Genomic DNA, 14,995 nt, shown 5'->3' with positions numbered 1-14,995 from the left:
ACAGAACACCGCACTCGCGATTGGCCGGTGCACGGTGTACACGCGATCCTCGGGAAATCGGGACGAACGCGTGCTCGCGCGATCAATTATGCACCGACTTATCGCGAGTTATCGCGACTTAATTTTACTCCAGATATTGGAAATGGGTAATTAAATAATTGTTGTAAGGTACGCCGTTTATTGACGATCTGTGGCCGATCGACACCTCGGGCTGTATTTATATCCCTGTATTTGTATCGTCGAATGTTTACAAATCGACGGTTCAAATTGACAGGCTTCTGAAATTTGAAAGATCCTAGTCACAGGGTCCAGACAAAGGTTAGTCGAAAAAGAGACCATTCGTTAACAGACGTGTTCGTTCGTTCGAAGAGTGTATATTTAAACATCCTCTCGCGCGTCCTGCGCGTCAGGTGTCGATTGATTTTTGCCGGTCGTGTATTCCAACACTACATAATAGTTTTTATTATCGGGCTTGCATGTTGATGAATCGATTATTCGCGTAGATATCGTGGATCACGCGATAATACAACCCTTTATATCTATATTACTTCCGCTCTTCATTCCGTAGCTATACATGGATAGAACACTGCACTTTAAATAGAACACTGGCAGTATTGAAGAACAAACTTTATATAGAAGATACGTCGATGCCATTGATATTACATTTGACCGGCTGCACATGATTACTCCAAGATACATATCCGGAAATAGTTTTCCATTTCCGTAACAGAAATAAGAAACATTCGAACGAAGCACTGCGCTAACCGATCTCGATCCTCCGAACACTTGTCGGACTCGACTACTAGCCGCGTAAGATTCGCAGCGCGCGAGTAATCGCGCCGACGATAGGTATGCAAAGCTATCCGGTGGTATTTCGCTGATTTACGAGGCGACGAAGCGTTTAGAATATTCTGAACGCGCCGCGTTCCGCGGCTACGGGACCCTACACCTACGACCTTAACTACCGGTATCAAACGAACGAGCAGTTCGCGATTACGGGGCCCAAACTCGACGAGGATCGTCGCAGTCCGACGAGTACGTCGTAGGGAATCGCTACGAAATGCGACGTAGACGGAAATGTAAACAATGTACGGTTAACGGGCCGCGTTCTCACGCAGCGGCAGCAAAGAGTGTAAAATCACGATGTTCGCACAGTTATCGAGGGTTTTGTGTCTAGATTTAGGGGGGAAAATGTATGAGCTGGGATTTGTTTGGGACTGGGGGATATATTTTTTAGAAGAATTTTGTTTAAGTTGTTATAAAATAGAAAATGTATGAAGAGACTGCTGGTTCTTTTGGCAGTGGTGCTGAGAAACTGACTCGATAAACTGAAATTCCTCCCGAGTCCGGCATCGTCTCACATCGTGAGATTACAGTATACAAAAGATAAGACTCCATCGCTAAAGGTCTCTTGTTTCATTAAAAGGAAACGATTGTTTGTTAATTTACACATGCGTATCTTATCGTTCAGAACGACAGACGTACGTGCGCGGCTCCGTAATTCGTCTCGCAGCTACGAATTAAATTGGGCGACTATATGCCGATACTCGTCTATTGAGGTTTTGCAAAAAGGATAATTTATCGTAGAAGATATATTACACGACCGCTTGCTTACAACGTATTTTTGCGCGTAATGAACGTTCGCAATTAAAACAAAAACGGTGTGCGCCAAGCTACGCAGCGCCGTCGCGTCTAACAATGCGCGCCAAACTTGAAACTAAAATCGATTTCTTTTCCTTTATCTTAACAGCGTCCGCAAAGTATCGATAGGTTTCCAACAGAAAAATTCTGGAGGTTCATCTGTTTTTGGAGCTGTCGCGCTAGAATTGCCCCCGGACTGTTGGGACCGTGAAAAACATTTACGTTCGCACGAAAAATGAACCGTAATAAATAGCGCAGCGTCTCGACCTCTTCGTTCCCAAACATTTATCGCGAAACGTCGACGAGGTAGCTTCCCAACGGTGTGTCTCGCTCCTTCCTACCTACACTTCCGATAAATACAGCGTAGGAATGGAATCGACGGCTTCCCTCTTCCAGTCGAGCGATCAACCAACTGCCCTCTTACTTCACCCTTGACCAATCCTGAAACTTTCCCAAAGGATTTCTTGACTGGTGTGACTCGCGGTGACCCTCCTTCCTTTTTCTTTTCCCTTTCCGTTTCCGTTTCCTTTTCCCTTTCCTTTTCCTCTCCTTTGGTAGCTTGCACCCCTTCGCCGTCGTGTCGTCTATTTGGGTCGACGACGCGAAATTTTCGAGCAGAAGATATCCTCAGCCGATGCAAATAGCGCGTCGATGATGAAAAATGCCGAAATTCTTGAAACACTAACGCGTGTATCTATAATTCCGATCGACAAAATATTTAACGAAGAGTGCACGAATATCGCGTCAACGTTAATTATTAAATGTTAACGAAGGTTTCCTCGATTTCTCTGTGCAGCTCTCTCCGATCAACCAATGTTTGCCGAGCCAATACCGAACGTCACGGTGCCACTGGGGAGAGACGTCAGCCTACCCTGCGTCGTGGAAAACCTCGGTAATTACAAGGTAATTAAACCAAACGATCAATCCGCATGGCTCCGAAACGACGAAATTTCCAAGTGGGTTTAGATACCAATTTTCATCTTGATCGAATAAATTTAGAGTCAGGTATTTTAATATTCGATCAACGAGCGAGCGAGATCGCTTAATGGCGCGATAATAGGGAAAACCACCTTGCTTAAGTGCACGTGACTCTTTGAACTCTTTACGAAAATTATTAAACGTCCCTGACGTTTCTACGCGATAACGGAAATATCGCGTCGCATCCCCCTGGAGACCGAGCGATTTCTACCTCGGGCATCGCGTTTCTATCTTTGAAAGTGAAAGAGTTATTCCGGTGGACGTTTTAAGTCACACGGACTCTTCTCGACGTACCTAAACATTTCGTTTGGGGGGAGATGTAAAGGACGATAGGCGGAATCCTGAATCATCGACGAGACTGTCGCCCTTGAATTTACGCGTGCCCAGGTATTTTCTCGACCAGAACCGTCTCGCGAGACGTTCGCGCGGCGATGCAGTGAAATGCAATATGCAACCAGGACTTTGCGCTTACGTAACCTGCGTCCAAGACCCCGTTATTACGCAACGCAGCGCCATCGCGAGTAAATAATAAATGCCGTTGCAGACATTGTAACGCTGGCTGGAGCGGAGCCGTTCTGAAATATTTACGGGTATCTGCTTCCGATGTATCGATTCTTCGCACGGCTCCATACGTTTCCCCGGGAAGAAAATATTGCAACGAAAGCGGAATAATATTATCAAAGTTAATAAAACAGCGCGGCGCTGCCAGCTCGTACGTGCAAAAATAAAGTCCTGCGGACGTTGTAGGAATAAAAGGATATCGAAACGGTATTGAATATTCCAGTTTGTGACGCTGATCCGTTAATAAATGAGACAACGACCGATTCCGGACGACACGAAAGCGACGACACCGGCAAAATCTGAAACGCAAATACGCGGATCCGGAAACAATGGAGGGCGAGGCTTTGTTCAATTTCGGGACGACAATTTTCCTACAGTCTGTTAATAAACAACGACAGAGAAAGAGGAGTCGGCGCTGGGACGAATCGTCGAGACGCGATCGTCATAGAGAATGATCGTCGAAACGATCGAGGGTGATTGTTTCCTTTCGTCGTACATTAAACATCGCCGTTGTGCGGTATCTGGAAACAAATTTTTTTATTCTTTAACAAAATTTTATTACAGAAAACACATCGTTATCGATACTTTCTGTAGTTTTGTTTGGACTAGTACAGTTGGGAAGGAACCTTCTTAATCCAAGGAGAAAGAAAACCAACAAAGGGTGGCTCGTTTGCCGGCTCTCCGGGTTATCGATGAAAAAAGGAACGTCGAGGTAGGAAAGACGAAACGCAATCGCGAGAAATGTTTGCGTCGTTGTACTAGATTGCGGCATCACGGTAATATCTACCGGGTAACGCGCAGCGTGTTCCGCATTATTCTACCATTTACGTTTTCGCGATCGTAAATCATTAAGCGAGAAGGAATTCTGGGAGAAAACTACATAGAAGGAAGGAACAGGAGACCGGAAACGTAATGCGCGCCTCGCGTACCGCTCGCATTCGTCTTTCGTTCGATTACCTCCGTTGCATCGCTGCCGCGTTATTAGCACTACGTACCGCGATTCCCAGGAATACCTTTCCTATGGATAGGTGATCTCGATCTGTCGTTTCTTTCCTAAAGCAGCGCGAAAAAGACGAAGGAATTTTCCTTGGCGATCCGTGCGCGATTGTCTCGAAACTTTGTCTCCGAATCCAACCGCGTTTTAACCAACGTTGCGGGCGCCGTTACGTAATCGCGGAGGACGCGGGACACCGATTACTTTCGAAACCGACTCGAAATTGTCTGGCAAACAAGCGAATTCGCTGTGGAAATTTGTTTCGCAGCCGAATCACCGAGGAGACTCGATGAAGTCGCGCGAAAGCGTATAATAACGAGAAACAGCGTTAGACGATCGAGAAAGTTATACTCGTTGTGATTTCGAGCGTGGAACAGCGTGATTTTTCATTGATCGGGAAGCTGGACGCTCGCAGGGTAAGTAATTACCTCGTACGCGATACGATAGAGACTGAATATTGCGAATAACGATGAATCGATAAAAAGTGGCTGAACGAACGAAATTTATTGTACGAGGTAATAATGACGATGGTAAATTAGCTGCGATTGATTTACGATCGGCCGGGCTTTGATTCATCCGAAACCGCTCTGAAACATTAATTGAGCATCGATGCGCCATGAAATCTGTCTGGCGGTACGAAAACCGTCGGAATTAAATGCAAATATTTTAAAAAAATTCGCGAATCTCTTTACGACTGGCACGCCGCGCAAAATATTTACCCGCACCTCCCACGGCTGGCTAACGCTCTATAATATTCCTATCCAAAATTGAATCCAAGTAAACAATAACAACGAACGATCCTTTTCCGCGCGTACGAAACAGAAAAGAAAATATTCGAGAACTGAATATTCATCGTGCTTGACTACCGACGACAAAAATAATATCGACGGCGCACGTTGAGAAAAGAGTTCATCGGGTTTTATCGAATTCTAACGTTTAACCATTGGAGTCGTATGGATCCATGCGTTCGGAAAAACACTATCGGCGTGAACCTGGTTAGACGGTCGTCGTTAAACTACCATTCTTTTCAATTGCGAAACGTTGGATTGCAAACACGTCCGACAGGGACGTTCAACGTTTATCGCGAGTAATTTTTTCACTTTTCCTCGGAATTCCCATTATCCTTCCGTTCTGGTTTCACCGATGGTTTTCGATCAAGCGTCGAAAGAAAGTTTACCTCGTCCCAGCTTCGTCCGTTATTTACAGTCATCCACGGTCGAAACAGACGGAGACGCGTTCTACTCGCCCTGTCTATTCTCGAACCCCGTTTCGAGAGTAACAATCGGCGGGTACGTACGGCTTGCGAACGATTTTCTCCTCGGATTCGATACGTGTGCTGCTAGCCGAGTATCTGGCAGTCTCATTAGACTCGACGTTCAACGAATACGAAGTCCCGGATGGAAAGTTGGACGAGTTCTTTGATCAAAACACCAGAAAATTCCATCTGCGAGGCCGCCAAAGCCCTCTAACCCCTTCCGCGTCGCCGTTCCCTCTGTCACCCTGTCCTTTCCTCTCCCTCGAATCCGACGAATAGTCCTCGATGTCTGGTTAACTCGAAGAAACCGTACGACTTTGTCAATTTTCCTGAATTTAATTATATCAGGAAGCCGGCACTGTTCCGACTGGGAGTTACGCAGGAACTCTTTTAAATGGCCGCGGGATAAATTTCAGCAGTGATTTCGGAAGACCGCTCCCGCGCTGCAGCGAATTAAAAATAAATTGCGCCAGCCGCGTGAGGATTCGGAGATCAGAATTAATAAAAAAAAAAAAAAAAAAAAAAAACGTAGAAAGAACCGAAGCCAAGGGTTTCCTTTTCTCGGATCACCTCGACCTTCTTCAACTTGAAATATTTTTATTTCGCAGCCGAGGCCTTGGGATGTTGTTTGCTACGAAACAGAACGCTGAAATCCGAGTACAGTGGGCAAAGTTTCGTTCGCGAAAAGCGAAGCGTTCGCTTGGCGAGATCGTTTTCCTTCTCCGTTGTTGACCAAATTAGAACGAAACAATCGACACGCGCAGAAGCTATTTTGCAGCCGTCCAAGTTTCCGTAACGCTGTTACTTCGCAGCACGCCGATATTAACAAATCAAACGGGATTTGCAAAAGTTTCTCCGTTAGGGACGCGTTCACGACGCTGGCCGTTTCCTTAAGATATTGCGAATCGTATTTAATCCTCGGCCACGGAAAGAACTTTCACCGTTCGTCCATTATTCGCGGGGGACGAACGCGCGCGGAAATCCGCTGGCTGGCAGCAGGCCCTTCCGGGAGCAAAAGTTGAGGCGGCACGCTCGAGTGCTCTCGGTAATTACCTAATTAGGAAATGAATTTAATAATTAATTTGCTAACCGGATTACCAGCGAGTGCGTCAAGCGTCGGCGCCGCTCGGTGGATGCCGTGCCGGATCTCGCGATCTCTGAAATTATTTTTAATTACCGCTTCGATAAATCGTCGAGTTAGCTCTCGTGCTCGAGATCCGACGACTGCGACCGCGCCGCCATCGACGATCGTCGTCGCCGACACGCGCACCCGGAATGATTTATTCGACGCGGTTAGGGAACACCGAATAAAAGACGCGATAACGTTCGACGATTAACACTTTAACGTTCGCGCATATACGCAGTCGAATGTCGCCAGGTCCCGGCAATATTTCTTTAAGAATTAATGCAGGACGTGGTTGGGAGGGTGCCGAAAAAGACGGTTCGTACTCTGAAACTATTTATTAACAACAATAACAACAATGAATACGGCGAATAAGCGTGAATTCTTTCGCCGTCACGGCGCGCGAGGTTCCGATTCCCATTAACGATCGATGCACTACTCGCCTGCACTACGCCGCATGCATCTACGCATAACATTCCTTCATTAATGTAAAAAAAAACTTTATGTAAATTCAAGAAATAACTCAACCAGTACGAACATACATACGACAAAAACAATATTTTTCTTGGCCACGATAATTATTGAAGCAATTACGTATGGTTTCTGTGCACTTGTGCTAGAGGAATTTATGCATTTAAGGAGACTTCACCGTACCACCTATTTTCTTCTGTAGTCGATGGTTGGTAACCTTACAGTCACGATTCACAAGATGGCAAGAAGTAGGTCACGCTGTTCCCTTAAAATGTAATTTACGAACTCGAGAAAGGAGAAGCGGCGATCTTCCGTTTTCCTCTGAATTCCTGGTGCGGCGTCAGTCAAGGTTTGCTTATAAAACAGGGAATCGATACCGCGTTTCGGCCGAGCAGCGGACAGCGCAAGGCAAAGGGAATTAATAAACGTCTCGGTGACGAGACAAAGGTCTGTTTCCGGAATGGACCAGCTGTCGGCGGCGTATCCGCCGTAAAAACGGTCCAACGACGTTAAAGCTAAACAGAAGAGGGAAATAGAAGAGCGATCTTGGGGGAAATCAAACTCGGCCTAACGACTGAGCACCGGCAAAAGCGGGGAATATTTTTGCAAAGTTGATTAAAACGGGCAACCCTTCTCGACGCTAAATGCTGCCCCGTCGCGCCGTCGGACTGACACCGCTCCGACGTTCCTCTTTCTTTCTTCGACGTTCCCTGCCTTCATCCGGCATTCTCTCTCGTTATGCTCTCGAGTCACATTCCGTTACATTTTTTCCTCGCTCTCCTCCCCTGCTCATCCGTCCCAGTAACAGTTCTATGGCAGAGCGGAGGATAATTAACCCTTTCAGTGCCGGATATATCGTCGTTCGAAAAGTGCCAACGACGACATGTCGTTCCGTATGCGACGGCGCCTTATTGTTCGCATCGCGAGAAAGCTCTATCTGAAAATAAATGTATGAAACGTTGTGAACGGCCTAATTTCATTCCAAGAGAATTAGAAAAAATCTTCGTATAGGCAGCCGTTTTTCGTTCGGCGCTGAAAGGGTTAAATTGCGGATCGGGTGGTCGACTGTTCGGGATGCTCGCGTAATCTCGAAGTGTACTACTTATTTTCACGGTCTACGACTTCGCTGGCCCGATCCAATGATACCCGAGACGCTGAACCGTTCTGTCTGGTTACTGGAGTCCAGAGAAGGGGAGCAGGCCGGCGTGTCTGACCAGTGACGGTATTAATCTCCTTCGTTACGCAGACCGCAGTTTTCCCTCCGTTCTTGCTATACACTTTACGTCGATTGTACGTGCGTCGGCAAGAGTTTGGAAAATACACGATCCAGATCGTGTCGAAATCGATCCCGTTATGAATCCATCTTCCACGGAATGTTCTCCATCGTATCGCGCGTAAACGTCGCGTAAGAAAATAAAATGGAATCGATCTCTGGTAACTCGTAGAGGTACGTACCTCGTTAAACTCGACTGTCCGTCACCTACGACGAAGACGTCTCGTTTCCGCGATCCAGAAGCGTTTCCATCGACCGGAAGAGCCCCGGTTGCGAATTCTGACGACGGCTCGGCATCGGGACGCGCGGAGCGAGAGGGACAGTTGTTCGAGCACGTATTTAAAGCGAAATGTAAATTCTGAAGCGAGTTTGCGGCATTAAGACGGCACGTGACTCGGTATACCTTGCGAGTGGAATGCTGACTGTCAGTGTATAATTACTGTCACTCGCGGGGATGCCCGGCGAAGTTAGAAGTTACCGACGCCCGGGCGTCTTTCCCGAAGTCTCGGCTTTATCAACGCAACGAATCTAAATTTGTCGCAATTAAACGTCGCGAGGCGTTCGTAAAATTGCACGCACGCCCCGCTGCGAATCTTTAATTGCGTTAACTATACGGTTACGTTCGGTTTTCGAGAGGTATGCCAGCTCGACAGTTCACAGCGACGCTTCGCATCTCGCGTCATGGCGTCGAGAAAATGGATCGACACCGGTGAACGACACTCTGCTTAAATTCGCGGCGTTTTAATCGACGAACGCTCGTAATCGTTTTTCGATATTTTTTTTTTTTTTTTTTTTACCCCACCTTGCGCTTTTCATTTTATTTACACTCTTTTTCAGCCTCGTTTCCTCTTGTCCGTTTCATGCGCGGCGGTCATTTGGAAGCGAAAATCTCGATTCGGTTGACAGCCGCCGGCACGCGGGATCGGAAGCGTCGAAAAATGACCGAGTCGAGCGCCAAATCCAGATTGCATCGTATCGGTCGCGGAATCGTCCATGACGGCGGCTGATTTACGTTAGTGAATCGAAAAATTAATAATTTCGACCGGGGCTGGACAATAATTATCGAGTAAACCATCAGGAAGCTTGTTAAAATAGTTTTCTATCCGCTAATGTTTGGAACACGGAAAAAACAGCACTGGTAATCCCTTGGTATACACCCATGAAAAATTGTCAACGTTTGTTGACCCGAAACACGGTCGTTTACACCTGACACCGAGTTACCGAATAAAGTAATCCTGAGTTACTCCGCAGTGCTGCACGGTTTCGAATACAGAAATCTCCGAGAATGATAGCTAGATATATTTCCAGGGGAAAGGCGCGATCAATTTTCGGATAAATGATATATCGTAACAAAGATCACCCGGGTCGTTGTTCGTCGCGAAGAAAAAAAGAAAAAAGACCTGCGAACGGAATAACGCTTTTTCCACGTCGCATAAGGGTAGCGTAGCGGTACCAGTTACCAGTGCCAGGGATTTCAATCGAGGCCACGAGCTTTTGCCGAGGACCGTTTAAAGTCCAATGCTGCGTCGGTGGCTACCACTACGCGTCACCCAGACAAACAAGTTTCTCGAGCGGGGACGCGCAATTCACTTTTCACGATCTCTCTCTCTCTCTCTCTCTCTCTCTCTCTCTCTCTCTCTCTCTCTCGAATGCGTCGACTTCTTGGACGGCTGGTCATGGACAGCTACGCGTGACAAATTCTCGACGACAAGTACCGCCAACAGGTAGAGTTCGAGCCTCGAATCGAAAGCATTTCGATGTAGGTTTCCATTTATTTCTTTCCGTATGTCGCGAGAACGTAGCTGTAATTTGGATCTAGCGAATTTTTTTAATTAAGTATATTCTCGAGTTTCGCGTTCGAGGCCTTTCTTCTTGGATAAATAGCTGCAACCGATAGCTTATTAATTTCGGGAACATTATAACGAAGCACGTCAGACATTTTCGTCCCGACGAGCGTTATTTTACGCATTATCCGGACAATAGGGTTCGCGGTTAATACAACGGACGCAAACGATCTACCGAATTCCCGCTGAAAATTTCAACGCAGCTAATTTGTATGAAACGCGCTCGGCACAGAGCGCGATGCGGCTGTACCCGAAACCAAGGATTAACCGAGAGTTCGACTATGGTTTAATCTCCGCGGATATGACGTTCCTTCGAGCACCTGACAGCCGGTTCGCTCGCGCCTCTTTGATCCTTTCGACAAATTAAATCAACGAATCGGTCGCCTCGCGATGAATCCAATCTCTCATCCCCTGACGTTTGATCGGTAATGGGCTTTGAAATCTGGGGCGGATCTATCCCGAGACTAACGAGATCTCAGCCTCGAGCCACCGCGTAAGAGCCCCCGAGAGATCATTTCGTAATTATTTTAATTTGGTTATTATCCGCTGGTGAAACATTTTTTTTTCTTTTCTCTTCTCGAAGAATGGCGTCCTTTAACGCGGTTCGAAGATTTAAAGAAGCAGTTCCGATAGCGCGATTGTGCCTCTCGCGCGGTGCTTGCTAGGTAGTTACGCGATCTCGTGTTCCGCGAAGCGACAAATGTAACGGGGGGACCATATAAGCCGCGCAACTTGACTCTTTAAAAGGCGAGAACGTACGCCTTGGGCCTGTTACACCCAGATCCACTTATATCCTACTGTAGGAATGAAGTTGAGATTTATTAGAGTGAATTTAGAAAGAAAGAAAAAATAAGTACTATTGAAATGAATGTCTCGGCATAAATAGCAAAGAAATATCGTGTTAATTTGGCGTTGGCCTTTTGAAATGGCTACGCCAGCTTAATACACGTCTCGGCACACACGACTCCCGCCGGCTTCTGTTTTTTAACCAACGCGACGCAACGCACGCTGCTTTGTCTTATAACCTACTGTAGGAATGAACTTGAGATAAGCTTTAATAGAATGAATTTAGAAAGAAAGAAAAAATAAGTACTATTGAAATGAATGTCTCGGCACACACGATTCTCGACCGCTTCTGTTTTGTAACCAACGCGACGCAACGCACGCTGCTTCGTCCCTCCCCGCTGGCCGTAGGTTTTCGGCGTTGCAATCGATACCTCAATCCAACAACATAATTGCACTCGCTCAGCTCCACGTAGTAATTCACACACACAAACACAAACACAAACACAAACACACACACACAACACTTTCGCGCGCCTCGATAATCGACGCGCATAAGTCCTAGCGAGATGGAAAAAATGCTCAGGCACGAAAGATTGGCTCGGATGGGGCACGGACGAACGTTGAAGAGGAACGGCGGAGGAGGGCGGCCGGTCGTAATTCATCGCCGACAAGCGCACGAGGAGTTGTTGCTGCGTTACGTTCCCGAGATACGCCGAAAGTGGCAGAAAGTAAAAATGAGGAAAAGTGGCGATTTCGCGCAACCGAGCGTTCTCGAGCGTTGCCAAGGAAATGAAAAAGAAGAAGTGCCAGCCGGGAGCACGGCAGCGCCGCGGAAGGGGTTGGGCCGGGGCCGAGGGGCAGCCAGTTTAACCCAGAAATCCTCGAAAGTGCATAAGCTTTGTCGTGGAATGAGCTTAGTTAGGGGAACGTTAGCTCAGCGGAGCGTGAAATACGGTCGTAATAATGTTTGTTCATAGGATTTCTGATGCAGCCCGGTTGCACCGTGACTGTCGTCGCAGTCGCTCCAACGACCGCGTTCTTTCTCTCTTTCGCCCCGACGCGGCGCGACTCGACGCTTGGCGCGCTTTGCCGTTTCCCCGTATTGCACACCACCACTTGTGGAGCGTCCAATGACTCTCGGCCCATTGACGAAGGGAAATTCGAAGGATCCTTCGCTGTAGACGACCGTGAAGTTCATCGCGTATGAACAATTTCGCGTCGAATTGGTCAACGATTCGGGCAACGTGCTCGTCGATGCTCGGATTCAGGGATCCCGTACGGAATCCGCGTGCACCAAATGGTACCCTTGCCCTTGTGGATCGCGTTATCATGCCATCGAACGATAGAAAATAATAATATGTTACCTACGACTACTCCGGCCAGGATAATAAGTAATCGTATTTGCAGGTCGCGTGGATTCACGTGGGTCGTCAGATGCTGGTCACCGTTCACAAGCACGTGGTCGTGAAGATACCGAGATTCTCGGTGTCGCACGACAACCAGAAAACCTGGTTGCTTCACATAACCAGCGTGCAACAAGACGATAGGGGTTGGTATATGTGCCAAGTAAACACAAACCCTATGATCAGCCAGGTCGGCTACCTTCAAGTTGTTGGTAAGCATACTTAATCTTCTTTCAGCGGCTTACAGGGCCCGACGGTGCATGGGATTATTAATACTTTATGCGCCGTGAGCGGATAAATAAGCACCTTAACAAAAGTCCGTTTTTAAACGACCGGTATTTACAAGATCGCTTCTCGCAGTCGGTGCAACTCGAACGTACCAATGGCAAATTTTATTTTTCTACACTTTACAGATACCATTCATTCAGAAAACGTCTTATCTCGACGGCTACTTTACTCGGAATAACGGATAATTGCTCGTTATTATTATTGCACGCACGGTGCGCGATCGATCTCGAATGGGTTAACGTTGATACACGCTAGAGATGCGCGACCTGCGTGTGCGTGACGTGTATAATTGATAATAGCTGAATATCGAATGCTAATCTGTGTCTAATTATTAATTGTAATTATTGCGTTAATATTTTATGCAACAATATCATCGGTGTAAAATATATTCGGTGTAAATATCGCTGACCCCTCCTGTACATCGGATCTGTCCACGATTTGGGCCCTCTCTCGTGGGACCCTCGCTCTTTCTCTTTCCACCCTCCGTAGCCGATAGGGGAGCAAGCTAAGGGTCTGCGCCGTTTGTAAAACGCGCAATGTAACGTAATCAGGGTGGGGAAAGGTCACGAGCACACGTGCAGAACCGCGGGCGGATCTATTGTACACGAGTTGTTGATCAGCGAGGTTCGTTGATTAAATGTCGAAATGTCAAACGGGTCGCGCTGCTGTCAATTTTCCGGGTAATACTCTGTTTCAACGGTTTCTGTTTGTTTTTCGTACAAGTGCCACCGAACATAGTAGACGCGTTGTCCACGGAGAGCACCGTGGCAGTTCGAGAGAATCAGAACATCACCCTGACGTGCAAAGCGGACGGATATCCCGCGCCAAAAGTGATGTGGAAGAGGGAAGACGGACTGGGCATAAGCATCAATCGACATAAGAAAAGTGAGTGATTTATTTTTCAATTTTATATCGAAAAATAAGTCCAGCGAGAAGCGTACATCGATCGTAGAAAGACAAACCTCGTTGAAACGCGCGACATTTCCTGTACGGTTTTCTATGAATGGATCTCTTGGGGCGCAAATAGTGATCTGAAAAATAAGCGAATCGCAGTTCCTATTTTGACGAGCTTTCTCCGGACATCGTACTTTGCTCCGAACGGAGTTGAGCATATTTTATGCACCATCCGATTATATGATAGCTTTAACCGTGGGACCTTCTTATCAGAGAGATCAGCGATGCCATGAATTAGCAATCGCTACTCCGTGAAATGTGTATCCTTTATTAAACGAGCCCCATCTAACTCATACTTATATGGAATTAAACGACAGAAATCGGTTCCGTGTTTCGAAAGTCCATTTTGCATATCCGCATTAATATAAGTGTGCAGGTTTCAAGCATTCGTAATATATACGGAATACATGTACCTATCACGAGATTATAATACAGGAAGAGAATTCACTTCTGAAATTATTACAAATTGACACGTATTTATACACACACCGTGTGCCGTGCATATTTTGCCATTAATTTTACATAATCGCGCATATATTTTGCGTTTCCTATTGTTTCGTATACACGTGGACATACTCCGCATACGTTTCGCATTGTTCGCGCGTAAACATCTACAGTCCAGCAACCAGTGTCCAGGGTGGTTTTATTGTACCAATAATCATCAAAAGCAGCGGACGAGCGTTCGATTTCCAGTGATTACACTCGAAGCCGAACCCAACAGCGGCGTCGAAACGACGCGCGATGGTTCCGACGATTCGTAGGTCTCCGATGAATTCGAACGAAGGAGAAAACACTGATTTCGAGCGAGGAGAAAATCATTCCGCGGACAGAGCCGTGGTCGCTCGCTTTTGTTCGTCGCGTTCGCGATCGATTGTACACGTCGAACAATATACCTCGCGACAGCGTTTCCGGTAATTCCCGTAATGCAAGGGGACACGCATAAATCCATTCTGGTCGGCGTATTATTAGTAATGCGGTAATTACGCGTTTGCATGACCACCGTTCCCGATTTCTTTGTTCGCGTTTACGTCACTGTCGAATAAGACGCTGTTGTCGGGACTCGATTCGAACGTTTCCGAGGTCGAGGAAATGGAATCGTAAACGTAGGAGTCGGCCAGCAAGAAAACAAATTGCGCGGCCGACGGGGATTAAAGTTGATTGCGCGATGCTGCGTCGTCGATCGTAACGTATTATCTCGCGGGCAAACCGCGAACGAAACGGTGTCGCAGATTGTATTTAATTCACTGTCATCTTTTCGGGACGCGGGAATCCATAATTGATGGTAATGTCTGTCATTTCTATCGCGACGTTTTCGCGATCTCGCATGTCGGCCGTCCGTTTAAAAAAATAACACGCGATCCACACACGAAACGCTATTCTTGAACCTCGCGGACATCCGCGTAATTCGATCTCGATGAAATTAA

The 14,995-nt window shown here is 46.9% G+C and overlaps 1 protein-coding gene across 3 annotated transcripts in view; it reads left to right on the top strand.

Moving 5' to 3' along the window:
• LOC128890654 (lachesin-like) overlaps window positions 1-14,995 on the top strand; it is a 201,980-nt gene that overhangs the window by 125,475 nt on the left and 61,510 nt on the right. For 2 of the 3 annotated variants that reach the window (XM_054149323.1, XM_054149320.1), the window contains exons 2-4: window positions 2,438-2,544; window positions 12,334-12,541; window positions 13,341-13,502. In XM_054149323.1, coding sequence (XP_054005298.1) covers window positions 2,438-2,544; window positions 12,334-12,541; window positions 13,341-13,502 — 477 coding nt within the window. Of the gene's footprint in view, window positions 1-216; window positions 319-2,437; window positions 2,545-12,333; window positions 12,542-13,340; window positions 13,503-14,995 lie in introns of those variants that run through there. The other variant, XM_054149321.1, reaches the window with a different exon arrangement.

This window comes from Hylaeus anthracinus, unplaced genomic scaffold (genome assembly GCF_026225885.1).
Source record: "Hylaeus anthracinus isolate JK02 unplaced genomic scaffold, UHH_iyHylAnth1.0_haploid 12001, whole genome shotgun sequence".
NCBI lineage: Eukaryota > Metazoa > Arthropoda > Insecta > Hymenoptera > Colletidae > Hylaeus > Hylaeus anthracinus.
This window is presented reverse-complemented; position numbering and strand designations above follow the sequence as displayed.